Below are 25,855 nucleotides of genomic sequence, written 5' to 3'. Positions count from 1 at the left end.
TGTGTGGTCGGCTTTTGTGGGGTAGCCTGGAGCTTCTCTGAAAAGAGAGACCCCCATGGCGGCCAGGACTGGAGCCCCCCTCACAGAATCACTGCAGTGTCGCCCCGGCCTCGGAGAGACAGCAGTCAGTGACGGCTTGGAGCGAGATCTTAATTCTCTGCTCAGGAGTTGAACCCGGGCAGCCTGGATGAAAAACCAGGAATCCTAGCCTGAGACCAGCTAGAGAGCAAAAGCCGAGTTGCCCTGGTTCTTGCCCACGTTAAAATCAAGAATGTTTCAAGGAGGCAAAGCTGGTGAAAACGTATAAAATTCAGGTTAGAGTCGCAGTGCATGGGGGTGAGCACACAGAGGAGGAGTTTATTTAAGTCAGAAGCAAAGCAGCAACACATGCCCTAAAGAGCAGTGTGCGCGGGCGTCCCAGAGTGAGGAGGTGATTTAATCATTTATGCAGGACGGGTCTTCTGGGTCTTTGTTAACCTTTGGCCAATTATCCTGTTATAGTTTTCACACCTGATTGGACGTAGGACCCTCCCCGTTATGTGTGTACATCTTTTAGCAAAGATGGATTCCAGAGCAAAGGATGCTGGGACGGTATCAGGACTTATTATGGCCTGGCGCCCCCTCCCTTTCTGACTCCTAGGAGTCTCACTACGCATGTGTAACTGGGGAGGTCTCCTTGACCCCAGGAGTGATTGAACCGGTCACCTTTTTATTCAGCAGAGCTCAGCATCTGCCATGAGCTTTCTCCTTGACGAGTCACAGTGGAGCCAGGCCCAATTTACTCTGCCTGGCGAGTCCCAGCTGTTCTCAGCCCCAGGGCGCATCCACCTGCCTGGACCCCAGCTCTCCTCCTCCAGCCCACGTGCTTGGGAGTGGGGCCTCTGTGGCATCATGGGACAGCAGTAGGGGGGCCCTGGACAAGTGGCCCTCTGGGTTTCTGCTGGTGGGGGCTCCCCTGGGAAGCTCACCTCCGAGTCACAAGGACTGGTCCCAGGCTTTCTCTGTGCCGCCCCTGCTGTTCCACCAGGTGAGGCTGCGGCTGCCTGAGCCCACGTGCCCCCTGGGTGGGTGGTCCCCTCCTTCCTTCTCCGAGGGGCTGCACTGAGTCTGCAGGGAATGTCAGGCTGTCCGAGGACCTTGGGTGGGGAGGGAAGATGCTGTACACGCCATGCTCGCATGTACGCACACACACACAGCCATGCACGCATCTGCCGGCCTGGGCAGAGGCCACTAAGCAGGAGCACAGTCAGCTTGGAAGTCTGTGCTGGAGCAAGACTTGGAGCAAGGCTCTCAGGACGTGCAGACCTCAGGGGTGGTGGAGAACCACGCCAGCCCCCAGCCCCACCCCCAGGTGTATGCGGCCTAGGCCGCCACTTAACCTCAGCGCACTTGGGTCAACTCATCCTGAGAAATAACCAGAAGGCCAGGTGCGCTGAGGGCCGGCACTCTCTCTAAGCCTGTCCGCTGCCCACACGGGCGCCCTCTCCCTTTCCAGCGGGAGGAGGGGGTGCCGAGGAACAGCTGAGAGGCCAGAGGCTCCCGCAGGCCCTGCACCTGAGGCTTTGCAGACACCATCCCATTTAAGTCTCCCACCACTGAGCACAGGAGATGCTACTGCTGCCCCATTTTACAGGTGAGGAAACTTTCAAGTGGAAGCTGGGTAACTTCCAGAAGAGCACACGGGGTCGGGGCGAAGCTGCGATCCCAGTCCAGGGGTCCTGACTTACAAGCCCCTCCGTGGCACTCGCTGCCTGGGCTGTCGCTGGAGCTGCGGTTCCGTGGCCTTGGACAAAACCCCGACCTCTTTATCAAGTGAGAGCTGGAGGGTAGAGTGTGGTTCCCAGGGCTCCTCCTGGCTTTCACCATCTCTCCTCTGCTCTTTCCTGAAGGCCGCGGGGGTGGGAGAAGCAGCCTTTCTTTGCCGTGGAGAGAAAGAGCTGCAGGCCGGTGGGCTGGGGAGGGTGGGAGAGGAAAGCGGGGGGCACTGGAGGAGCTGCCAGAGGCAGGCCAGGGACTCAGGAGGGCGCATGTGCAGAGAGAAGACGGGCCGCTTGAACCAGGTAGGAGGCCCTCAAAAGCCTGTTAAGCAGGGATCGTTTGCTTAACGAGAAAAAACAGCTAGGTTATTTATCATGAGGTGTTGTTATTTAAAAGGAGAAAACAAACTTCTCAGGCCGACTTTGCAATAATGATTTCTCATGGTCGTTTTTTTTTTTTTTCAGAGAAAGGAATTTTTAAAACCCCCGAGCCTATTAATGAGCACATTTATTACACGTTGTTTTCCCCTGGAGATAATTTAAATTGATTTACTTTTTGTCCTGCGATGGTGCCTCCACCCGGATCGCGAAATACACCAGCCATCGCCAACTGCAGTTTTATGCAATGAGTCATTTGCTCATCATTAATCACATCGTCAGTGGTAAACAAGGGATTCAAAATGACATTAACGCTGCTGTGTTCTGCCAAGTAAGTAAGAATTGCCCCCACGTTGTGTACATCTTCCCGGCCCACCCCTCCCTCCCAGGACAATCCTCGTTACACGGGATTCGCTCAGCCCCTTTGACTCAGCGTATTTATTAGTGCAGGCTGATGATGAGGCTGCTTCTGAAACGGAGAACCTGTGAATGTCTTCTTGGCCCAGTCCGTCTGGGCGATGTTTTGCCAACAACAGCATATTGCAGTGGGGAGGTGATGTAACCCCGCAGGGCACACCTCAAATAATGCCTTGGCACACCCTGCCCCTCTCCCCTTCCCTGCAGCTCAGGGATCTGGGGGTCTGCCCGGGGCCTTGGGTGGCCCTGGCACCAGGATCCCCCTGCCTGGGTGTGGTCTCCAGTGCTGTGTGTGGACCCAGGAGGCCGAGGCGGTGGCTTCAGGCTCGGCTTCCCTGCCTGGCCGATGAGAGTTGCTCGCAAACACGTGGCCGGCAGGGTCATTGTGGGACGGACTGGGAAGGGTGCTGAGTGCGGTTGGCAGCCCAGGCTGGTGGCTGTCGTCAGGCCTGGCTGCTCCCAGCTCCCGGAGGTCAGCCCATTGCCTATTTCTCCCCATACCCTGCTGGGGGTCTGCCCCATCAAACATGCTCACCCAACACTGCCACAGCAGTGACAATGCCGGGTCCTTAACTCACTGAGGAACGCCCAAATTCACCCTTTAAAGGTGCATAATCCAGAGTTCCCATTGTGGCTCAGTGATTTAAGGACCTGGCGTTGTTCCATGAGGACGCAGGTTCAATCCCTGGCTTCATTCATTGGGTTAAAGATCCAGTGTTGCCACAAGCTGCAGCATAGTTCACAGATGCAGCTCAGATCTGTGACTCTGGCGTGGGCTGGCGACAACAGCTCCGATTAGACCCCCTAGCCTGGCAACCTCCATATGCCATGGGTGTGGCCCTCAAAAGACAAAAAAAAAAAAAGTGTACAATCCCATAGTTTTTAGTATATTTTTGGAGTTGTACAGCCATTACCACTAATTCTGCAAACTTTGCAGCACCCCCGAAAGAAACGCCACACCTATTAGCAATCACTCCCCTCCCCCCAGCCACCTTCCAGCATTGTCAATGACTAATCTGCCCTCTGTCTGTGGATTTACTTATTCTGGGTAGTTCATGTACATGGAATCTTATGATATGTGACCTTTTGTGACTGGCTTCTTTCCCTGAATATAATAATCTGGAGGTTCATCCACGCTGTATCTTGTATTAATACTTCATTCATTTTCATGGCTGAATAATATTCCATTGTATAGATAGGGCATGTTTGTTTATCCATATATCCATCGATGGACATCTGGATAGGTTTCTCTTAAAAACTTTTTTCCCAGCTTTGGAATTCTATCTTACAGAGAGAATTAGATCTTCACATCATTTTTGTAGTGAAAGATAGAACCCAAATAGCCCACTTGGGAATATATGTATATGTTATGGGGGCTTCAGGAAGGCAGGAGGAAGCAGGTTAAGAGCAGAGTCTGGAGCTAGACAGGCTGGGTGTGAATCCTGAATCCACCATGGACAGTTGGATGACCTTGGGATATTCACCTGACCTTCTTGTGCCTCAGTTTCTTCATCTGTAAAATGGGGATAATATTACCTTCCTCAGAAGGTGGCTGCAGGGATCAAGGGACGTTTGTGAAGTGGTGAGACAGGAAGGGACACGCAGCCAGCAACACCCTGTAGCTGCTGTGATGGTCCTGACAGATGCACTTGCTTGCTGCCCAATGCCTATCTCTTTTGGAACAGTGTCCTGGCTTTCCTCCGGGAAACCTCTGCCCTCCCCTTCTCAGCCATGTGGTTTGGGTGGTTCTGAGCCTATCTTCTGCTCCAGGGTGAGCCCCATCTCATGTGAACTAGCCACAGTAGTTGGTTCAGGGATGTGGTCATAACACACTCAGAGCCAGTAAGCCAAAAAAAAGAAAAAAAAGAAAAAGCCACATCTTGGGATTCTGGGGAACAAAAAATTTCTCTCCTGAGTGAGTTTGGTGGAATGAGGGTGTGAGAGTTGGGGCTTGTGCAGCCATCTTGTGACCATGAGGAGAGCCTAGGGTGGCAAAGGGAAGACACAGGGAATCTGAGCTTTTTGTTTGACATTGATGACATTGGTCGAACACTTGGATTAAGCCACACCTGAACTCCTTATGGATTATCAGTTGTAAGAGCCAATAAGTCTCCTTTTGTTGGTCTGCCTGTTTAATGAAGGCTGAATAGAGTTTATTGAACTAGGAAAAAACAAAAACAAAATTCTAACTGATATTTGTGGGTGTGTCCTAAAACTACATAGTGTTTGTTGGGATCCCCTCCCAAATCAAATGCCTGCATGTACATCCTTGCCTCCAGGTCTAGTTCAAGGGGAACCCAAAGATCTGGGAACAGAGAGAGAAGTCCTCAGAGCCCTTTCAAGGTCGGCAGCAGGTATGGTTACTCCCGGCACCACTCTACCCTCTCCCTTCCTAGGACTTGTCACCGTCTGCTTGTCCCATGTACTTCCATCTTGACTTAGTTGCGGTCTGCCTCCCCACCCCGGCTCCTCCCTGCCCCCCAGGTGCCAGGAGCATCTGTCTTGCTGACAGAACAATGCCTGGCACATGGCAGGCACTTAAGAAACCCTGCCACTGACAGAAAGCAGCCACTGTCCCTCCCAAGTTCTGACTTGGCCGTGGCGGGGTGGGGTGTGGGTGAGCCCTGACCTGGCCCCCACCCCCTCCTCCCGCATCCACAAGGCCAGCCTTAGGCTAGACCTGAGGCACCGGAGAAGCCACTCATCACTTAATATTGTTTCATGATTCCTTCGGAGCTGAGCCCCAAGCTTAGCTGGGAAGGCGCCAGGTGAAACTGCTGAGTTTCCCCGGGGGATCTTATTTCAAGTCATTGACTGAGTATAACAGAAGCTTTTGCAACAGCAAGATTGGCTAATTTTAGCTCATGGTGCCCCAATTCATTCTTTTCCCCATTGTCCCCCTTGCAGCAAAGGTGAGTGAGGAAAGTCACAATGTGTCTCTCGTGTCACCCAGAGCAGCGGCCAAGAAGGCAGGCCTGGGCTCGCACAGCCTCAGTCCGGCGCTTCGGAGGGCCCAGGAGCCACAGAGCCGATGGGTACAGTGGCAGCCCATTGTTTTGTTCTATTTTTAACTGACCTCGTGTTCCCAGAGGTGCCCCTTGGTGAGAGGTCAAATGCTGGGTGAGAGGGGCAGGAGGCACAGGCTGAGGGTGCCGTCTGCCAGTCCTGGCTCTGCCACCGCTGACTGTGCGACCTCCCCCATCACACCCCCTCCCTGGACCGCTGTGTCCACGGCCATAAAGGGGGCAGGTTAGACATCTGTGAGGCAGCTGGCAGGGTCAGGAGGGCCACGGAGGGTTCCCTCCTTGTGGCAGCTGGAGAGAGAGCTGCCCTGAGCCTTGGGGACAGATAAGCTTTCCTCCTCATAGAGGGGGCAGGTGGTCCAGGCATGGCCGGCCTTCTGGCATGTTCTGTCCTGCCTGCTCGGGAACTGAGGTTATTTTTGTTTCTTCCTTGAATGCCTTCGGGCCAGCCTTCACTCCCCAGCCCCTTGCCTCTTTATCACTCTTCACTGCCCAGCCAGCATCTCCCAGGGTCACCTCCCAAATAAAGGGCTCGTCGGTCACCAGCGAGGGCACCCCTAGATGTGACGCCCCCAGAGGAACACAGCACAGAGGTAGGGTGTGACCAGGAAAGCCCAGCCTCAGTCTAAGCACAAGGTGGACCCCAAACGAGGCACATTCTACTCAGAAGGGGAAGTTAGCACTCACCCCCAGTTCCCTTGTCATCTATGCCGAGGAACAGCTATGGAAAGATCCGGACTTCAGGAGGCTAAAGAGACAGGACAAGGCAATGCAACCCCCAAGCCTACATGGACCCTGTCCCGGAGGAAAGGCTAGAAAGGGTATGATGAGGTCAGTCTGCAAACCTGGACCAGACAGGAGACTGGATTCAAGGACTGCATCCCAGTGAACGGCGCTGATGCGGATAACTGGGCAACTGCACTGTGGTTTTGCAAGACACTCTTCTTGTGATCTACACACCGACACATCTCTGGTCACCTTGGGCTCTCCGTCTTAAAACGGAGGCGTTGGTTTACCTTAGAGCGTCTGTCCTTTTATTTGGGGGAGGAGTCATAGGTTCCTCTGAGAATCTGATGGAATCACTGGACACTTTGCACTCTGAACTGCACCTGCGAAGCACGGACCCACGCTGTGTTGTGTGTCATCTCCAGAGGTTCCCAGACCCCTCGTGGAAACACTGGGAACCTTTGGACCCATGATCTTCTGATGGGCTTTCCAGGGACTACATTCTAAAGTTCTGAAAGCAAAATACCGTGGTATAGTCATCTTACTCTCAAATGGTCCACAAAAGCACACGAATATAGATAATTAAAAAAAAAATGGAGCACATGATAAAGCAAATGGTACCAAACATTTTTTGGCCACTCCTGCAGCATGTGGAAGTTCCCAGGCCAGGGATCAAAACCATGCCACAGCAGTGACCTGTGCTACAGTAGTGACAATGCCAGACCCTTAACCCACTGAGCCACCAGGAAACTCTCCAAATGTTTTTAAAAAGGTGCATTAGAGTAGCCTATGTAGTATTTTTTTTTTTTTATGGCCACACTGGTGGCATATAGAAGTTCCCAGGCTAGGGGTTGAATCAGAGGTGCAGCTGCTGGCCTGCACCACAGCCTCAGCAACACCAGATCTGAGCTGCTTCTGCAACATACACCACAGCTCATGGCAATACAGGATCCTTAACCCACTGACCAAGGCCAGGGATCGAACATGTGTCCTCATGTATACTAATTGGGTTTGTTACCACTGAGCCACAATGGGAACTCCTATGTAGTATTTCTACTCTTTGTAACTTTTTTGCGAGTGTGACATGTTTCCCAAATTCAAACGTTAAAAAAATCAATTGCCTGGGGAGTTCCCTGGTGGTCTAGTGGTTAGGATTTGGCACTTTCACTGCTATAGCCTGGGTTTAGTCCAAAAAGAAATCAATTGCCTGGTGCCTAGTAATCAATAACTGAAGCCCATTATTAGCATTTTGACAAGAGGAAGAAAGGGGGGGGTTTAATGCTACTAGAGAGAGGCAGGCAGGGGCCACGTGGAGCAGTGCAACCAGGCGCCGGGGGTGAGGAGCCCGGGCGGTGGGTGATGAACAGGGATCTCCGTGAACTTCTATTCAAACTTGAATCACCTGCTGATTTTTGCTAAGGGAGCAATTCTATGGAGAGTCAGGGACTGCGGTTGGCTTCCCTTTCTCACCTGTCTGTTTCTTACCTGCCCACTTCTCTCCATGGTATAAATCGTTGCGATGAACTTCTCAGGATCATCAGCTATCCAAGCTGGAAGGGACTTTACCTCACCCACCCTCTCATGGGATCAATGAGAAAAGGAAGGCCCAGTGAAATCAGATTCCATGTCCACCAGCGAAGGAGCTGGTGCCCAGATACCCACCCCAAGACGGCCCTTCTTATTCTGCTCATGGTAGCATGCAAAGATTTCCAACTTCATCTTGAATATTTTCTTCGAGATCTGGGGCACTGTTTCAGATGAAGCTAAGAGCTGATATACTAGAATGAGTGTTCTGCTGAGAATCAGGATGCTCAGATCTCACTAAATGAACTGGCTGTGTGGCCTTGGGTAGGTGGCTTTCCCTCTCTGAGCCTTGGTGTTGCCATCATAAAATGCAGTTGATTTGCCTAACTTCTTATTCTTTTGCGGGGCTTATGGATTCCTTTAAGGAGCTGATAAAATTGAACCCTTTTTCAAAGCTGTGCATTTTGAGGCACACATAATCTCCAGAGGTTCATAGCCACCTCATACAAGCTGCCTGCATAGTCTGTTTTCTGACGGGCCTTCCAGGTACCAATTTCTTACGTCTTAAAAGCCATGAAAATAGAGCCAGTGGGTCAAGACCCACTTGCATTGTGTTGAAGAATTAACTCATCCATCCTCAAGTCACTTCTTGGGCTCAACTCTGACTAGAGTGTTGAAGTTGCCTCTGGGAAGTGAAGATGGCTTGAAGTCAAGGGCCCTTTGCTCTTCACCTTCAGCTGGAAAATTTCTGCCTTTGGCTGCAGTCATGCCCATTGGCCTCAGAGAAAAACAAGCCCTTCTGGGAATCACAAGACTGCTTTCAGCCAATGGGGAGGAAGAGAGCACCTAGCAACTCACTGGTCATCCCTATCCCACCCAATCAGCATGAAGGAATGGCTGTTCGTCCAGGCTTGACTAACACAAGGAGACCAGCCCCCGGGGCATCATGGGGAGAAAAAAATAGTCTTTAATTAAGCCCCACATGCAAGCAATCAATTCCAATTTTCCACTTCTGATTTGGTAAAGAATACCCACTGGGCATGTACTGAGACACTATATAGCTTCATAATGTTGGTGATGGGCTCACCTATTTTTCTTTTAGTCCTGGCACATATTTGTTCAGATGCCTGGTATGGGAAACAGAGGAAAGCATAGAGGCCTGAGTGGGAGCCAGTCACAGCATGTGCTGAGCTGGAGTAGGGTGTGACTGCACCAGGCACGCAGCGCAGAGGTCTCCCATCAGAGGAGGGAGGGACGACGTGGGGTCCGATGTGGGTCCCAGGTCTTCTGTGGTCTGGGGTGAGCTCACCCTGCATGGCGGCCATGGATGGGCACTGGCTGAAAGGGGGAAGGGTGTTTATAAATCTGCACATTCTTTTCAAGGTGCATTCTTTTGCACCTTGGAACCATAGCTCTCCACGCACAACAGCTCTGAGGGTCTTCCTGGGACCCTATAGCCAGAAAACCCAACCCCAGGTCTAGCCCAACCCCTGAGACTGACAGGAAAAGGGGCTAAAGTCACAGGTGGATTTTCTAGGGTGTAGGGCCTTTCCTTGTATGACGGGTCACCATGCTACTAGGCAAAGCTCCCATTTGGTGAAATGTCAGCATGGGAAGAATGGGGGGGGGGGTGCCCTGCCAGCTCTTTGGGATCTAGAGGGATGGGGACACGTGTGCCCGTCAGCTGGGAGGGCACCCGGAACAGTCAAAGGGAATGAGGGCTCCCTGTGAGGTCAGGGCCAGCCTGAAGCTAGATGCTGGTGAGGGTGCCCCCCTGGGCCAGAGCCTGTGGCTGTGCTGACCCTGGCAGTGAGGTCAGGGGAAGGCATGTGCCCGGCACATAGTAGGTCTGCACTAAATACTAGTGGAATGAATGAACAGCAAGGAAGTTGTCTCCAGTGACAAAATGCTAACACGCTGACACAACAACTACGTCAGATCCGCAGGTCCACGACCTCCTGTCTGCCATCCCTTTGATCCCAGGACTTGAGGGCGGTGCCATCGAGCCCTCTCCCAGGGGGTCTCGGCTGGAGAACAAAGGATGAGACGCCTTGGTACCCCCGTGGACAGTTAGTGTCACAGAGGAGGTAGGCCTTTAGGGCTTGCTGACCTGCCCACGGGTTCCCTGTTCCAGATGGTCCTCCTGCAGCCTATCCTGTCATCATCACCATCCACGCCAGGAGTCCGTTCCTGTCATCCCTTCCTCCAGTCTCTCCAGCATCACCTCTCCATCGACCGAAACATCCAAACCCTCTGCACAGCATCTCATCCCAACCCACCCTTCAGCCTTCGTCGCCCAAAACATCCCTCCCTCCACGTTCCAGCCCTCCTGGGCCTCTGGGAGCTGATGGCTCAGAATTCCCTGCTCTTCCCCTTTGGCTCAGGATGTGTGGCTTTTATCTCCTAAGACTCAGTCCTATCTCCATCTCCCACACTGGAGGCAAAGGGCCGAGCCTGTTAAGGAAGAGATGGATAAAGAAGTCCATTTAAATATCAGCCAAGGAAGCCTGTCCTCAGCATCAACGGGTCTGGGAGCAGAGAAGGGGCAGATCCTAAGGCTGCCCTGGTTTCTATGATGCTTCGCTGAGAGTGGAAAGCTGAGGTCCCTGCCATGCGGGGGGGTTCTCGGCAGCAAGGACAGTTCAATTAAGGGACAATGCAGGGCCCTGCAAGAGTTAGCCTCTATCAAGGCCAAGGACCAGATAATTGGAGAATGTGCCACCAAGAGCCCAGGTGGCCAAGGAGGGCCTGCTGGGCTGGCAAGTGGCACACCAGGTCCCAGGTGTGTCAGGAGGGATGGCCGGCCACCAGCCTCTACAGTGGGATTTAATGCAAAGGTCAGTTCTGCCTTTGGGGCTAGGAGCTTCCAGAGCTGAAGAGAGGCAGCCGTGTTAGGAAAATGCCACCCATGGTGTGAGCAGCGGGAGACCCCGGCTGGAACCCACTGAAGGACTGGACGGCAAGATCTAATCAGAAGGGCTTGCCGTGACTGGACCCTCTAGTTCCTGGCGATGGGCTGGTCCAGGAAAAAGGCTCGGTTCTGTGGGCATCTGGAACCCAGCCTGGGATGTTGAAGACTCTTCTGGGAAGGAAATGAGATGAGAGGGAGGCAGACCTAACCCAGCCAACGTGGATGTGCTCCATGAGGAGCAGGGAGAGAGGCGATGACACGTGACATGGATAAGGTCAGCCGGGACCGCGGGGGCCAGAAGGGTCAAAGAATCACCCGGCCAAGCAGCTGTGGCCTCGAGCCCCCTCGTAGCTTCGAGAGCTCACGTCAGCCGAGGGCGGCGGGTTGACGTTCTGGCATATTCAGAGGGGATTCTGAGTTAAATGTATGCGATGGGCAAGGCAGGGCGCTCCAGGATCAGGTCGCTGAGGTCGTTCAGGCGTTCGTGTTCACTGGCCGCGGCGGCGCTTTGCAGGCGGCGGAGGCGGGCCTGCAGCTCCTCCTGCTCCTTCTTGAGCTCCAGGTAGGAGTGCGAGAAAGTGTGAAAGATGGACGTGGCCGGGAAGGCCATGATAAGGATTCCGCTCAGGATGCTGCTGAGGGCCACCATCTGGCCCGGCACGCTGCTGGGGACCATGTCGCCGTAGCCCACCGTCGTCATGGAGATGACGGCCCACCAATAGGAGGCGGGGATGCTGGTGAACTCCAGGACCCGCCCCGACTCATTCTCCGCCACGTACACCAGCGGGGAGAAGAGGGTGATGGCCACGCAGAGGAAGAGGAGCAGCAGGCCGAACTCGCGCGTGCAGCGGCGCACGGTGAGACCCAGCGTCTGCAGCCCTAGCGAGTGGCGGGCGAGGCGCATGACATAGAGGATGCGCAGGGCGCGCAGCACGCGCAGCGCCAGCCCCACCTTCTCCAGGTAGGAGCTCCCGCCCGGCCTCTCGCCATCCTCCTGCGGCTCGTCGGACACGGCGAGGGACACGTAGTAGGGGAAGATGGCCAGGATGTCGATGATGTTCAGGGGCCCTTGGAAGAACTGGCACTTGTCCCGGGCCTGGACGAAGCGCAGGCAGAACTCCAGGGAAAACCAGGCCACGCAGATGGTCTCCACGACGAAAATGTAGTAGCACTTCTGCGAGCACTCCCCCTGGAGAGGCGACAAAATGTGGGTTGAGAGGGGACGGGCAGCCCCACTGGAAATGGAAAAATAACCACCCCGAAAAGCAATTCCACAGAGCGGTGTCCATACCGATATCGACTCCGTGTATACAGATTCCGTACGCAGTCTCTATACCAAATATATATCCTTTCTCTATTTTATATATGAACCATATATTTGTATTAATATGCGCTATATATTATACAATATACTGATATTTTATTATGTCATATTATATGATGTACTATTAATACATGTCATTAGATATTACATATACACTAAATATGTGTATATTTAAAGTATAGTTAATTTACAATGTTGTGTTTCAAATGTACAGCAAAGTGATTCAGTTATATATATATATTCTTTTTTAGATTCTCTTCCATTATAGCTTATTTCAAGGCATTGAATACAGTTCCCTGTGCTATACCACAGGTCCTTGTTTACCTATTTTATATATAGTAGTGTGCATATATTAATCCCCCAGTATATATTCTGTGTATATTCTTTGTCTAGTAAATAATCTGTATATTCGATACATTATGTCTATATCGATGGAGCTCTGTGCTGTAGACTCTTAGTCACCCACCCCAACCCCCTTTTTACACAGTTCTTGGCACATGGCCAGTCAACTAGAAGAGAGACCACCTCTCCAGCCTCCCTTGCGGCCAAGTGTAGCCAAACAACCAAGGCCCCCACTGACAGAAAGTAAACAGAAGCGATGCCTGCCACCTCCAGTTCTAGGACTTCAGTTGTTGGCCTGAGCTCCTGCCCTCTCTTTTCCCGCTTCCTGCGAGCCAGATCAACCCACATGGCCCAGCTTAGAACCCGCAGCTTGGACCAATGGCCCAGGAAGGATGGAACATCTAGGTGGAAAAAATCTGAGTCTCAGAATGAGAGCTGCCCACTCACCTCGGGCCCTCGTTGTGAGAGAAATCAGCTTCCATTATGTTTAAAGCTGTTCTACTGGGGGCCCTCTTTGTTAGAACAGCCCATTTTCTCCTTTACCGATTTAAGCACCTCTTGTGTACCAGGCATTGCCCTGGTGCTGTCACTGAAGCCCCGCAGTGATGCCATGAGCAGGCAGCTTGGCTTCATTTATGGTCCAAGTGCTGAAATAACTTGCTGGGGCTCAGTGTCATGGTTGATGGTCTCCCGGGAGACTCTATGCTATTTTGTAACGTCTTTGCCCGCCATCCCTCATTCATTCATCCAAGCCAAATGCGTGGTGGGTTCATCTTGTGCCAGGCCCCTTGTTAGACTCTGGAGGTAAAGCACTACAGAAGCAGATGTGGTTTCTGGGGGGTGAATGCTTGGGGTGTGGGCAGAGAGGGTGCCTGCATTCCTAGCACAGCCCTGTGATGTGGACTGCAGCTATTTCTCTTGCGAGATCCCAGCCGGGGTGGGGGTGGGGGGGAGCTCCTGTGGGCTCCTTGCTGTGTCACTCCCACCCATGTTCCCAACAGGGACTTCCGCTAGCCCCTCTGCTACTCAGAGAGTGTCCTGGAACCAGAAGCATCCTCCTCCCCCAGCTTGTTAGAAACACAGGATCCTGGGCTCCACTTCATCCCTTTGGAGCCAGAATCTTCATTTTAACAATAACATGCATGCACAATAAAGTTGGAGAAGCTCTGATCTAACGCAGTCGTTCTCAGCCTTGACTGCACATATTAGAATCCCCTGGCGGCAGGGGTGGGGTGGGGGTGTCCTTGAAATAGCCTGATGTCCGGTCCGGGACGCCAGAGATTCTCATTTTGTTGATCTAGGTTTCAGCTGAGCCGTAGAACTTTCCAGAAGTCCCATCAATGATTCTAATGCAGAGCCAGCGTTGAGAACCTGACTCTAAAAATTCCATCTATATCTGTATCATCTGTGTCCACATCTCTAGCTGCATCTGCCTCTCCATCAGCTCCATCTCCATCTGCATCAGTCGCCCTACCCTCTGTATCCATGACGGATGGGCGAGTGAAGGACCAAGGCCAGCTGACTGAGTGAAAAGCAAGATGTTGACACCTGCAGTTTTCTTTGGATTAAAAACCCCTGAACTGGAAAAAGAAATTATTTCCAGTGCCTGGGCTCACCGGGATTCTAAATTGAAATGTTCTTTATGTCTGGCTTTTGAAAGAAGCAATGAGCCGGACGGTCCTGATCTCTGTTTGCCGGTGCGGGGACGAGCAGCTCTCTGCCCCGCCTTCTCTCTGGTCTACCAAAGAGGTGGGAGGTGGGGATGGGGGTTGAGGGTGTGGAGTCAGGAGTGTCTGTGACCCAGGTTCCATTCTCCCACTTCTGCCTACTCGGGCAAATCATTCGCCCCCCTGGACTGTTGGTTCTCTGTCTCCGGAGTGTAGTGATGAATGGGAGTGAGGCAGGTAAAGGAGTCAGCAGGCTGCTACACCTGCAGGCACAGGTAACAGAGCTGAGTCACCGGTCACAGACATAGCCCGCCTCGTCAGTTCAAGGCTAACTGTCCCCTTCTATCCTGGACTTTATGGGAAGCTGAGGGAATTCTCCAGCACATGAGCCGTCTTTGCCATGACTGCCTGGGGATTCTGGAAGGCTCGGGAGTTTTGGATCCTGATTCCCAGTCCTGCTACACACTTGCTATGTGACCTTTCAGTGATCACTGCCTCTCTCTGTGTTTTAATTTCTGATGAAGAAAGTAGACCAAAATTAGCATTTCTCCAAGCCGATTCACAATCCCTGCCTCAGGATGCCCGAGAATGCTTGTTACAAATGCAGATTCTGGGGCTCCCATCATGATAGCAAAGCCCTGGAGTGGGGCCCAGGAACCTGCATTTTGGCAAGACCCCCCCTGTTGAGTCAGAGGAGCCTGGAAGTTTTTCAGACTCTGAGCCAGATTCTCTCTATAAGGCTTCTTTGTTGCTGACATTCTGGGAGTTTTTTCTTTGGTGTAAAAGCCTCTTGTGGCCTGAAAATAATCTTCCCAGACCAGTGACCCAGGAGCTCAGAAAGGTGGCTCCTGGGAGGCAGAGGGGGCTCTGCGGGTCCTCCTTCTGCCTCTGGTGTCAGCTCTTGGATATTCGAAGCATGCCCCAGTCCACCCCCACCTCCCGCCGCTGGCCACCTCCTGCACTGCAGCAGCGCTCTGCCGAGTCACCCCTGCATTGCTGCTCCACTCTGCATCCCGGAGCAGCCTCCCAGTGCTGGCCCTCAGAGCAATGCCCCACTAGCGGCCAGCGTTGTGGTGGCAGGACTTTATGGGGCTCGAGCTGAGGAAAGGATCCCAGGTCAGCCAAGATGTGAATAAAACTCGAGGGAAGGAAAGGAAAAACGTCACTCTTTCTCTCAGCAAGTTTCTGGTCATATTCTGGAGGTAGGATGAACAGCTCACCCTGGTTTGCCCAGAACTTTCCGGGCTGAGCAACAGAAAGTCCCAGATCACCGGAACTCCCTCAGTCCTGGCCAAAACAGGATGGTCTGTGACACCGCCCTCCCAGGGGGCTTGTCACTTGCAGCAGCGAGGTATGATCTGATTCCCTCCTGCCATGAAGAAAAAGGTGACCAGCCCTGGGGAGGGGGAGGGGTGGGCAGCGTGACAACACGGACCATGTCACAGACAGATGTGCTGTGAATGAGCCAGATGTGCTTCATCCAGGCGAAGTCCAAGAGCAGGCAAAACTCATCAGAGGTGGACAGCGCTGCCTCTGGATGGGGTAGGGAAGGACTACGAGGGAAGCTGAAAGAACATTCTAGGGTGATGGGAACATTCCCTATTAAACAGGGTTCTGGGTAACATGGGCGTGCCCCCTTTGTTGATTGGACAGATAAGACTTGCGCTGTTCAGTGTGTGTAAAATTTACCCATAACACTGTAAAATGAAAATAACGATCAATCATGGTGCTGAAGGATTGGGTGGGAGGGGGTGGAGAGCGTGAAAACCAGAATGGCAGATTGTGGACAATTTTGAAAGCTGAGTCATGAGTACTTCTTGGGAGTTCACTATACAATTCTGTTTACTTTGACAATGCCTGAAATTTTCCATCATGGAAAGTTAAAAAAAAAGTCAGGATTGGAAATCAAAACCAGAGGAGCTACCACCCCATACTCACTGGGATGGCTGTGATGATAAGGACGAAAAGGAGCAAGTGTAAGAGGAGAGGGATTCAGAGGTACAGGCTGGTGTTATAGGGTAAATAAGGCACAGGGATGTCACGTACAGCACAGGCGATAGAGCCAATAGTTTCTAATAACTTTCAATGGTGTAAACGCTATAAAAGAACACATCATTCTGTTGTGCACCTAAAACTAACATAATAGAATAAACCAATCATACTTCAATAAAAAGAAATGAGTGTTGGTAGGGATGTAGAGAAATCAGAACCCCCCAAATGTTGCTGGCGGGGGTGTAAAATGGTATAGCTGCTGTGGAAAACAGGTGGGTGGTCCCTCAGGAAGTTAAATACACATTCGGTCTATGACCAAGCAATTCCGCTCTGAGGTACATACCCAAAGGCGCTGAAAACATACATTCACATGCAAACTTGTATATGAATATCCACAGCAGCATGATCCATAACAGCCAAAGTGTGGACACAAGCTCAATGCCCATCCACAGATGAGTGAACAAACAAAATATGGTCTAGTCATATGATGGAATATTATGCAGCCACAAAAAGGAAGTTCTGGTTCATCCACAAACCAGGTGAAGCTTGAAACCCTTTTGCTCGGTGAAAGAAGCCAACATAACAGACCACACACTGCCTGCTTCTATAGCTGTAAAATGCCAAGAAAAGGCAAATTCACGAATATAGAAAGTACGTTCGTGGTCACAGGTGGCTAGTGGAATGGGGGGGAGTAACTGGTATGTGTGGGATTTCTTTTTAGGGTGATGAAAATGTTCTGGAATTAGACAGTGAAGATGGTTGCACAACTGTATACTAAAACCCACTGGCTGTGCACTTTAAAAGGGTGACTCATACAGGCTATGATGAGATCTTAGTGAAAAAGAAAGCAGAGTTTGAGTCTGAGTGGTTGAGCCATTCTGGGTGAGGGGGTGACAGCAGCCCCATCCTTTCCCAAAGCTCTGGAGCAGAGCTGCTCTGAAGGGCTCTGGGGTCAGAGGGTGGCCAGGGCTTTCTGAGGACAAAGCCATTGTCCCTGAGAGACCATCTGGACAGGCTGTCCGGCAGACGGCTGCAGGTGCAGCGAGGGCCAGTTCTAAAAGTTCCATCTGGGAGGGACTCAGGGCCAAAGTCTTGACCTTGGAGCCACCCTCGCACCCGCTGTCTCCCAGCAATGCCTGCCGGCTCCCCCTTGGGAATGCGGCCAGAATTGGCCATGTCTTACCCTCTTTAGCTCCATCCACTCCCTCCTTTTGCTTCCTCCTGGCCACAAATTCCATCATTTGTGCCTCTGTCCCTGGCCTCTGGTCCTGGGCTGTTTTCTTCGAGCATCTCCCATGCCTGGCACTGCTGACCCACGCCTCTCCCCGGGAGCCCAGTCTCTCTCTGCCATGCTCCCCTCCTTCATGGCCCTTCCATGGTCCACCCCCCACCCCCAACACCACCTTGAGCTGCTGTCCCTTCCCTCAGCTGCCCCCACTCCCCAGCCCTGGCACACCGGGGCTCTGAGGAGGGTGTGGAGCCAGGCAGGGTGGGCAGAGTGGGGGGGGGGCTAGGAACTGGAGCCATGGCGTGTGCTACCCATGGGAAAGGGCGATGGAGAGGACGGCTTGTCAGCTGGGACAGAGGGAAGCTCAGCTGGAGGGAGAAAACCTCCAAGCCCCAAAAGCAGGTTAAGAAGAATTCCCTAAGGCAATTACCAAATGTCACTGAACACAGAGAAGCTACTGAGAGTGGGCAGTTCTTTACGGAGCTAATTCATGATCCAAGAAAGAGCCAGGGAGGAGGAGATGCTGGTTCCAGCCCGAAGCTTTTTATCAAAGGCAGGGAGGAGTTGGGGCCGGGGAGGGGATAGGTATTGCATGCCTAAAGTTGAGGTACACCCAATGCCAGGAGGGGATTGTTCCATGGAGGGGTCCCCCGTGGTTCTCTTGGTCTTTAAAAGTCTATGTGCCTTCCTTCCCCATCTCAGTGAGGCACGGAGAGCAGAGCACAGGTGGCCCCCCAAATCACACCCCCCAAGCTCTGCTCCCGCCCAGCGCCCTTTGCGCAGCTGCAATCTGGAGTGTGTCGTTTTGCAATATCTCTGAAAGTCCCCTGCAAACTTCTGGGGAGGAGGTGAAGCGAGAATGGGAAGGGACATGAGAGCATGTGCCCCCACTTGTCCCCAGACGTCCCCAGCACTGAGCACGTCCTCGGGGAAGTGCATGAGTGAGTGAAGAATGATGCTAGGCACTGGAAACAGAGATGTTTGAACCTACCGGCTGCCACCTTGACTGCCGCCACGTTGGTTCCACGAAGCGGGGAGAGTGTGATGAGCAAGGCAGATGTGCAGGTGGGAGGGTGTGAACAAGCCCCAAAGGTGGGTGAAAACAGCCCATGCTGGCTCTGTGCCAGCACATGATAAAAGGATCATCAGCCTTACGGGCTCCCTCTGAGCAGGTGCTGTCGCTATCATCTTTCATAGGTGAGGAAATAGAGGCACAGAGAAACAGAGTGACACATCCAAGGGCAGAGCCAGGGCGTACCAGGCTGGGATTCCAACCCAGCACGCGCAGACAGGAGATTTCAGCTCCTTCTCATGAATGATACCGTTTGCTGCCTTCGGGATATCTCGGGAGCAGAAAAGAGGAAGAAAGAGGCCAAAAGAAAAGGAGCAAGTGTCTAGCTGTAGCGACCCGGTGTCCTTCAGCCTCCCCCAGAGGGAGGGCAAGGTGCTGTGACCAGCAGAGATGCTAGGCAAGGGCTATGTGGAAAGGGCACCTGGGCAAAAGGGCAGGGTTGACAACCATGGCACGGGACTTGGGCAGAGGGAAGTGGAAAACCTGGGGCATTGCAGTGTTGATCACCAGATGGACAGGTAAACACACTGTGGCATTTACAGATAGTAGAATATTACTCAGCCCTCAAAAAGAATGTAGTGCTGGCAGGGTTCAACGCAGATGAACCCTGCACATGTTATATGACGTGAATGAAGCCAGAAGCAAAAGGCCACGAATGGTAGGATCCCATTAAATGAAGTGTCTGCAGTAGGGAGGTCCATGGAGACAGAAAGGAGACTGGTCATTGCCAGGGGAAAATTGGTGGGGGTGCGGAGCGGCTGCCTCACTGGTGCAGAGTTTTCCTTCAGAGTGCAGAAAATGTTGTGGAACTTGATAGAAGTGTTGCCCACACAACATTATGAGTGTGCTAAATGCCACTGAATTGTTTGTTTTAAGATGGTTAATTTCATGTAATGTGAATTTCATCTCGGTTGGTAAAAAACAAAGGGACCTGGGCTGCTCAGAAAGTGAGAGATTTGTCTTATCTGCAGCACCTAGAAGAATGTACTTAACAGGCACACAGTACCTGTTGATGAATAGAGTAAAAGGATAAATATTGTGACTTCCTGTGAACGAGTACCTAAGAAGTGGATCAGGATGACAACTGACCTTTTTTGAACACTGCCTATGTGTCAGCATTGTTCTAATCACTTTACATTGAATTACTCTTTAATTTTTTTGGTCATGCCCACAGCATGCAGAAGTTCCTATGCCAGGGGATCAAACCCCAGATGCCAGATCCCCACCCCTCTGAGCCACCAGGGAACACCCCGAATTACTCTTTCAGTCCTCAAAGTAGCTGCTTGAAGAAAAGGTTAATAGCATCCCCATTTTACAGAGAGGGAAACGGAGGCGCAAAGAGTGACTTTCTCAGGATCACTGAGTGTGTGGGGATGAGGCTGAGATTCAAACCCAGAGCATCTGCACTTGGAACAGTCCCAGCAGACACAGAAGCACTTCAGAAAGTCTGGCTGCCTCAGAAATGCTAAGTGTCGTGGAGGCTAAGGGTCCAGCCTACAGGTAGAGTGGCTTTAGCATTGAAAGATGGTGCCATCCTAAGGGGTTGGGTTCGAGAGCCAGGCAGGGGTGAGCTCAAATCCTGGCTCTGCCACTTACTAACTTCAAGCTTAGGAAAGTGATAAAACTTCCCTGAGCCTCAGTCTACTCATCTGTAAAATGGGGGCGGCGGGGAGCAGCGGTATCCACTTCCAAAAGCTACTGCAAGGATTAAGTCCATCCTAGCAAATGCCAGCCTCCTGAAGGGGCACTTAATAAGCTTCAGTTCCCTCATCCCTTTGGGGCTGAGCTGCCCCAGGGAAGCCAGCAGAGTCTGAATGCTGCTGGAAATGCTTAGGCACTTGGCTTGATCCTGCCTGTCTTATTGCCTCCCCCCCGCTCCATTTTAATTTGCAATCTCAGGCACAGAGCTTGCACCCCACTGCCAAGTTTACTCAAGGGATATTGCTGTAAGAAGCTAGAAAAAAAAAAAAAAAAAGAAAAGAAAAGAAAAAGAAAGAAAGGAAAGGAAAATACTTTGCATGTGTTCTAATTCTCCAACCCGGCGTGACCCCTCTCCCGTGTCTGATGAAGGAGTTCTGTGGGTCACATCCTCTGGGGATGACTCGGCTCCCCAGGCCTCCTGGGCACTGACTGTCCCCAGGAGCGAGCTGCCTGGCTTTGCAGCCATTGCTGAATCGCTGCTTTCAGACTGATGTCCCAGAGGCCAAATATGAAATACCAGGCACGTGTGGCCAGGAAAGAACAGCATATTTTTATGTAAATAGAAGGGCACCGTTTGAAGGAACAAAGCCCGCCTGGTCCTCAGTCTCCAGCCTCTCTGAATTACCGTCAAAAAATGGGGAAATAGACACCTTTTTTTGGGAGGGCTGCACCTCCCATCATCTCTCCGGACAGGACAATCAGGGGTGGACATCACCCCTCTTATTCTACCAATAGAAATGGCTGCCTGAGTCCCCAGTTCTCTCTCCCGCCCCTGATTTATTTTTCCGGATTCCTGTGACACCATCCTGGGTTCATACCCTGCATGATTTTCAAACCATTAGGCTTTGGAAAGAGCTTGTCCCTCTGCATAATCTAAACCCTGTGAAGCCCTATGAGGAAGAGGCGCGAGAAAAATCCAGGGGCCCTTCCTCAGCAAGTGGGATCAAGTCCCATCCTTGGGGAACAGAGATCCCTTACTTTCTCCTAATCTTTTCACTGCAGTGTCCACATCTAAATCTTTCTGTCCACAAGCAGGTTCTTGAGTCACATGATTTCGTGCTAAAGAATGAAAAAAATGCCTACAATTAGCGCTAAGGTCTTCTCTAGGGGGAAAAAAAAAGAGCTGTTTGAAAGGTGAAACATTTTGGTGGCTTTCCTTTAGGACAAAACGTTTCCAGGTTGGACAAGACAGGTTTTGATTCAACAAACATGTATCAAGTGCCTATTCTGAGTGAAGCACTGGCTGGTTCTCCCTCTAAGTCCTGTCTTTCTGGAAAGTTCTCTGATGGTCTCCGGGATATATGTTTAAGGGAAGAGGACTTAGGTCAATGACACCAGTTATAAACCACATATATAGCCTGCACTGCTTCATGTACGTGCGTTGTTTATTGGAATCCCCTGCTATAATGTCAACACAAGTGACATTATTAGGACGTCAGGGGACGGGAGCCATGGAGGAGTATGGGGCCACATTTTAACTCAAGAAACCATCCACATCTCAATGTGAAGCTCTCCCTTCATCTTCCCAACACACTGTCAGGTCCTTATCTCATTTCTCAGACCACCCAGGTCCCGGAGGTGGGGTGGGGTCTCCCACCGCTATTTGGAAGGACAGTACAGTAGTGGGCAAGCAAAGGTTTCTGCTCAGGACCCCTGGGGCGGGGTCACTTCCACATCAACTCAGCTCCGAGGTCCTCATCTGGGGGTGGGGGTGGGGGAGGGGTGCTGACTGGGGGGCTCAGGAACCAGGGTCCAGACTCTCACCAGCATCTTTGCGTGGTAACTCTGGGGAAGCTGAACGTCCTGAGACTCAATTTCTCCATCTGAGACTGGAGCTGAGATGCCCACGAGAATGCTGGCTTAAGAAGGGAGGCAACCTTGGCCTGGTCTAGCGCCCCACTCCAAGCCGCTGCTCAATTAACACGCGGTGAATACGTCCAGGGTGTGACCCTTCATAGCCAGGTCAGCTGCTTTACGGAGGAGGAAACCAAGGCTCAGAGAGGTGGAGACATTTGCCAGGGGTCACAGAGCTGGCACAGGCACACGTGACGTGGGCCTGCTCTGCCCATTAAGACCAGGGTGGCTTTGGCGATGGCCAGCCTTTGCTACTGATGACTCTCCCGGACCCCTTTTATGCGCATCTTTCTCCAAAAAACACACATAAAAGTTATCTTTTACGACTGCATTGGCTGGAAATGTGTACGACCCAGCGGGGATCGTACTCGTTTCCTCCCTTCTTGTTTGAAAAATACGAAAGCGTTTTCGTGGCCTCTCAGTCCCGCGGCGCCGGGCACGGCCTGCTGGAGAAAGCAAGCACTCACCTTGTCCTCCTCCGCCCTCAGGTCCGGCATGGTGCTGACACACAGGCTGACGGCCGTGGTGGCCACGAAGAGGATGGACAGACACGCAAAGACCTTCCCAGGGAGCCCCGACTGCGGGTTTTCCACCATCTCCCGCAGCTGGTGCATGAAGAGGCCCCAGCGGGACGTGCGCACGGCCGGGCGGCTGGCCTCCCTCTGCCGCTGCACCGCCTCCTCCCTGCGCAGCTCCGCCCGCTCGTCCAGCTTCCGCAGCAGGGTCCGCAGGCAGCACTTCTCCAGGTTGGCCTCTTCGATCCCCCAGTAGGTCAGCTCCTCCTGGAAGGACAGCACGCACATCTCCCGGAGGAGGACCAGCTTGCCGGCCGCCAGGAAGCTCACGATCACCCCGAAAGCGCTGGGGCTCCGATCGAAGAAGAACTCCTGGTTGTCCTCGTCGTAATCGTCGCAGAGCTGCGCGATCTCCTCGTGGCTCCGGCAGAAGCGGAGTTTGCTCAGGCGGCTCAGCGGGAACTCGTCCAGCGTGCTCCAGGGAAGGAGGTACCTCCTGCCCCCCACGTTGACCAGCATCTCCTTCTTCAGGTCCCCTGACGGGGAGGCATCCAGCGCGCCCACCTTCCGGGCCCGGCGGTAGTAAATGCCCTTGATGGATGGTGGCTCCACAGGGCCGGGAAAGAGCTGACTCCAAGGGCTGCAGGACCGGAAGTGATGGTGTCCGGCGTGCAGACCCCTGTCTCTGGGTATCGCCGAAGACGTCCTGGCACCGGAAGGGACAAGGGCAAGAAAAGGGGAGGGGCATCAGTCTCGGGGCAGAGTCCTAGACAGCATCTCACGTTTGCTTTCGGGCAACTGCACCTGTATCCGTTATTCTTTCACTCTTCCCTCCAACACGGATGGGCACCTACTGGGCACCAGATGCACTTGGGATCTATCAGCGAACAAAAGGAGATGGCTATGACATCCCTTCCCAGATAGTGTCAACTCCTATCTCCGAAGCATCTCCCTGGAACAGGCATTTGGTGACTGGGACTTGGGGAGCTCGGTCCTGAGTTGGGCAAGCTAGAGCTTGGGTCACTTGCAGGCTGTATGGTCTTGGGCATGGGCCTGAATCTCTCTGATCTCATCATTATTGGGCCAGTAACCAGACTCATACCAACCTTGCAAAGGACAGTTGTTAGAAATAGAGCTTAAGGGTGCAAAAATCAAGTTCACAGCCAGGGTCTGATCCCTTACAGACCACCACCACAGGTGGGTTTCTCAGCCTCTCTGAGGCCTTCGCTTCATCTGCACAGCTGGGGTAGTTGGGGTGCCCACCTTATGGGCACTGTGAGGGTTACATGCAGTAACATACATGCAGTGTACATTAAGAATGCTTCTAGACATTTCTGACATGCCAGGCACCCATCCCCATGCCTCCTAAGGTAACTCATCTCAACGACCCCATAAGATACATTAGTATCTCCATTTTGCAGGTGAGGAAATTGAGGCCCAGAAAGGTGAGGCGATGAGGATTGGGAATCTGCTTGGCACAGCATCTCACGCTCAAGGAGTCGCTTTACAATGGTCACCTCATCCCTCTCATTTGCTTTTCTATTTAGAGGACGCTGCCATCAGTGACGGCACACCATCGTGGGGTGTTTGCCTCAGCCACCTTGCTGTGTGACCTTGAGCCAGTCAATCCCCCTCTCTGGACCTCGATCTTATTATCTGTGGAATGAAGAGGCCGCTAATGATCTCTCCATTTCAGACCTATTTGGGACGCTTGACTTAGAGGAAGGGTTTTAGATTTAGCCCATGCCTTAAACAATACAAAACAAAACAAAACATTGCCACAATCTTCCTCACTCTCAGCCTCCTGCAACCATTTCCTGTGCTCTTCATTCTAGCCAGAGCTGTTTCTAAAGCATCCATAACCTTACATTCCAAGATGCACTCCAATCAAGGGAAAAACTCAGCAGCTGAATGGAAATAAAAGTTCCTCTCAATTTCAGAGCCAGTCGGATTCCAGCAGCCGGTGGAGAGTTGAATCACAGCCTATGCATTTTACACTTGCTCACCACACGATATTCTGCTATTCTGCGTGATTGCTTGGTTTACAACGTATGGCCAGAGAACAAGGAGCAGCCTGCAGAGAGAAGAGTATTTTGAAATCAGGGGAGCCCTTCCCAAGCATTCTTGTTTTCCGAGTGAAAAAACCCCAGAGCTGGAGAGCTGAAGGGACTTGGCCAAGGTCACACAGAGAGTCCCAGTGCAACGCAGGGAGCCCTTTCTAGAACCCCCCCCCCCCAATGCCCTTTCTGCATTCACTGCACAAAGCCAACTTTGTAATGCACGCCCCCCAGAAGTAGCCGGCATGCAAACCTCTTCCCAGAGCCTGGGCAATAGAATCACTCAAAACAGCACTTTGGCAAAGGGTGTTTGAGCGCATCCGGCAACCCCCCACCCCTGCAGCAAACACTAACTTCTTCCTCTGAAGTTTAACTCACCCACCCTTCTCAGGGAGCCCGTTTCCAGCTGTTTCCCTGCCGGGCAAGGGGAGCACATGTCTCGATGCCCCGGGAAGAGATGGGTTTGTGGTGGAGATGAAGGAGAAGCAAAGAACCATCCCAAACACAGCAGTTGCTGGCAGAGTTAGTTTTCAACCTTTCTTCGCCTGCTTTCTTCCGAAACCTGAAGTCCATTCATTCTGTATCTCTCTCTTCAGCAGCTGCAGAAAAGCCCAGGGAGAGTGGGGTCGCTTTTATAAAAGGACCCAGAAGCCCTTTTTCCTGTGTGAGGTGAGGGTTTGAGGGGTTCATGCTGGGAGGGAGCCGGGCCAGCTGTCCTGCTTCAGCGGCGGGCTATGCACTGAGTCCCACGGGGACAGCCAGTGTGGTCCTGCAAGAGAAGCGGTGGAGGGGGGGAATGGGAAGGGCTTAGAAATAATCTCTCCATCAGCCAGGCAGCAGGCAGGAGCAGCAGCCGCCTCTGCCAACCGCTTGGAAGGCAAGGAGAGCTGTTCTCCCTCCCCTCCAAGGACGAGCATCACTTGGAAGGCGTGGAGGGCAACTTGGGGCTGGGGCTTCTGCAGCTTCCTGCCTCTGGCATCCTGGAGGTTCCTCGGGAAGCGCTGGTGACCGGGAGGGGCTCTGATAGAGGCTACAGGAGGAACTTTTTCTGCTTTGAGCCAGCTGAGGCCTGGGATAGGTTCAGAAAAACGCCAGCATCCAAGCACTAGGTGGGAGATCTGGAGGCTGCGTGAGGGACCAGGCAGGGGCACGAGCTTGAAGTCAGACCCGCCTGGATCTCTAGCTCTGATGTGAGTGGCTGGGTGACCTTGGGCAGGTGGCTTCGTGCTTCCAAACCTCGGTTTCCTTGTTTGTAAAAAATATGAGGAGGGGATTTCAGGGACACTCACCCCAGAAGGCACAGGGCAGGCTTTTCCTGTGGCTTGGGCTGCATGGTCAGGGTGAAGAGGCAGAGGCCCAGTTCTAGG

General features: G+C 52.5%; 1 protein-coding gene and 1 long non-coding RNA gene across 4 annotated transcripts; one reads left to right on the top strand and one right to left on the bottom strand.

The window, feature by feature from the left end:
* Position 1: 1 nt before the first annotated feature.
* Positions 2-13,575, top strand: LOC146402171 (uncharacterized). 2 transcript variants are annotated; one of them, XR_014805347.1, is made up of 5 exons: positions 2-314; positions 721-1,027; positions 1,496-1,633; positions 2,223-2,466; positions 12,548-13,575. It is a non-coding gene; the product is annotated as an uncharacterized LOC146402171 (long non-coding RNA). The 2 variants fall into 2 exon arrangements; XR_014805346.1 differs by lacking the exons at positions 2-314; positions 12,548-13,575 and adding exons at positions 4,832-4,906; positions 9,764-12,477.
* Positions 8,773-25,229, bottom strand: KCNG4 (potassium voltage-gated channel modifier subfamily G member 4). Of its 2 annotated transcripts, none has more exons than XM_084959448.1 (4): positions 24,867-25,229; positions 24,300-24,505; positions 22,384-23,137; positions 8,773-11,925 (listed from the first exon to the last, which is right to left on the bottom strand). In XM_084959448.1, coding segments are annotated over exons 2-4 (1,527 nt in total). In that variant the 5' UTR covers positions 24,302-24,505; positions 24,867-25,229; the 3' UTR covers positions 8,773-11,154. The 2 variants fall into 2 exon arrangements, with proteins under 2 accessions (XP_084815574.1, XP_003481830.3); XM_003481782.5 differs by having other exon boundaries at positions 24,871-25,229.
* Between the last annotated feature and the right edge of the window lie 626 nt (positions 25,230-25,855).

The sequence above is a fragment of the Sus scrofa genome, chromosome 6 (genome assembly GCF_054392235.1).
Source record: "Sus scrofa isolate SSC_HxYL_T2T_F1_AM1 chromosome 6, Sscrofa_HxYL_maternal_Yorkshire_Landrace_v2.0, whole genome shotgun sequence".
NCBI classification, from domain to species: Eukaryota; Metazoa; Chordata; class Mammalia; order Artiodactyla; family Suidae; genus Sus; species Sus scrofa.
The sequence above is the reverse complement of the archived record's forward strand: the minus strand, read 5'-3'. Positions and strand labels throughout refer to the sequence as shown.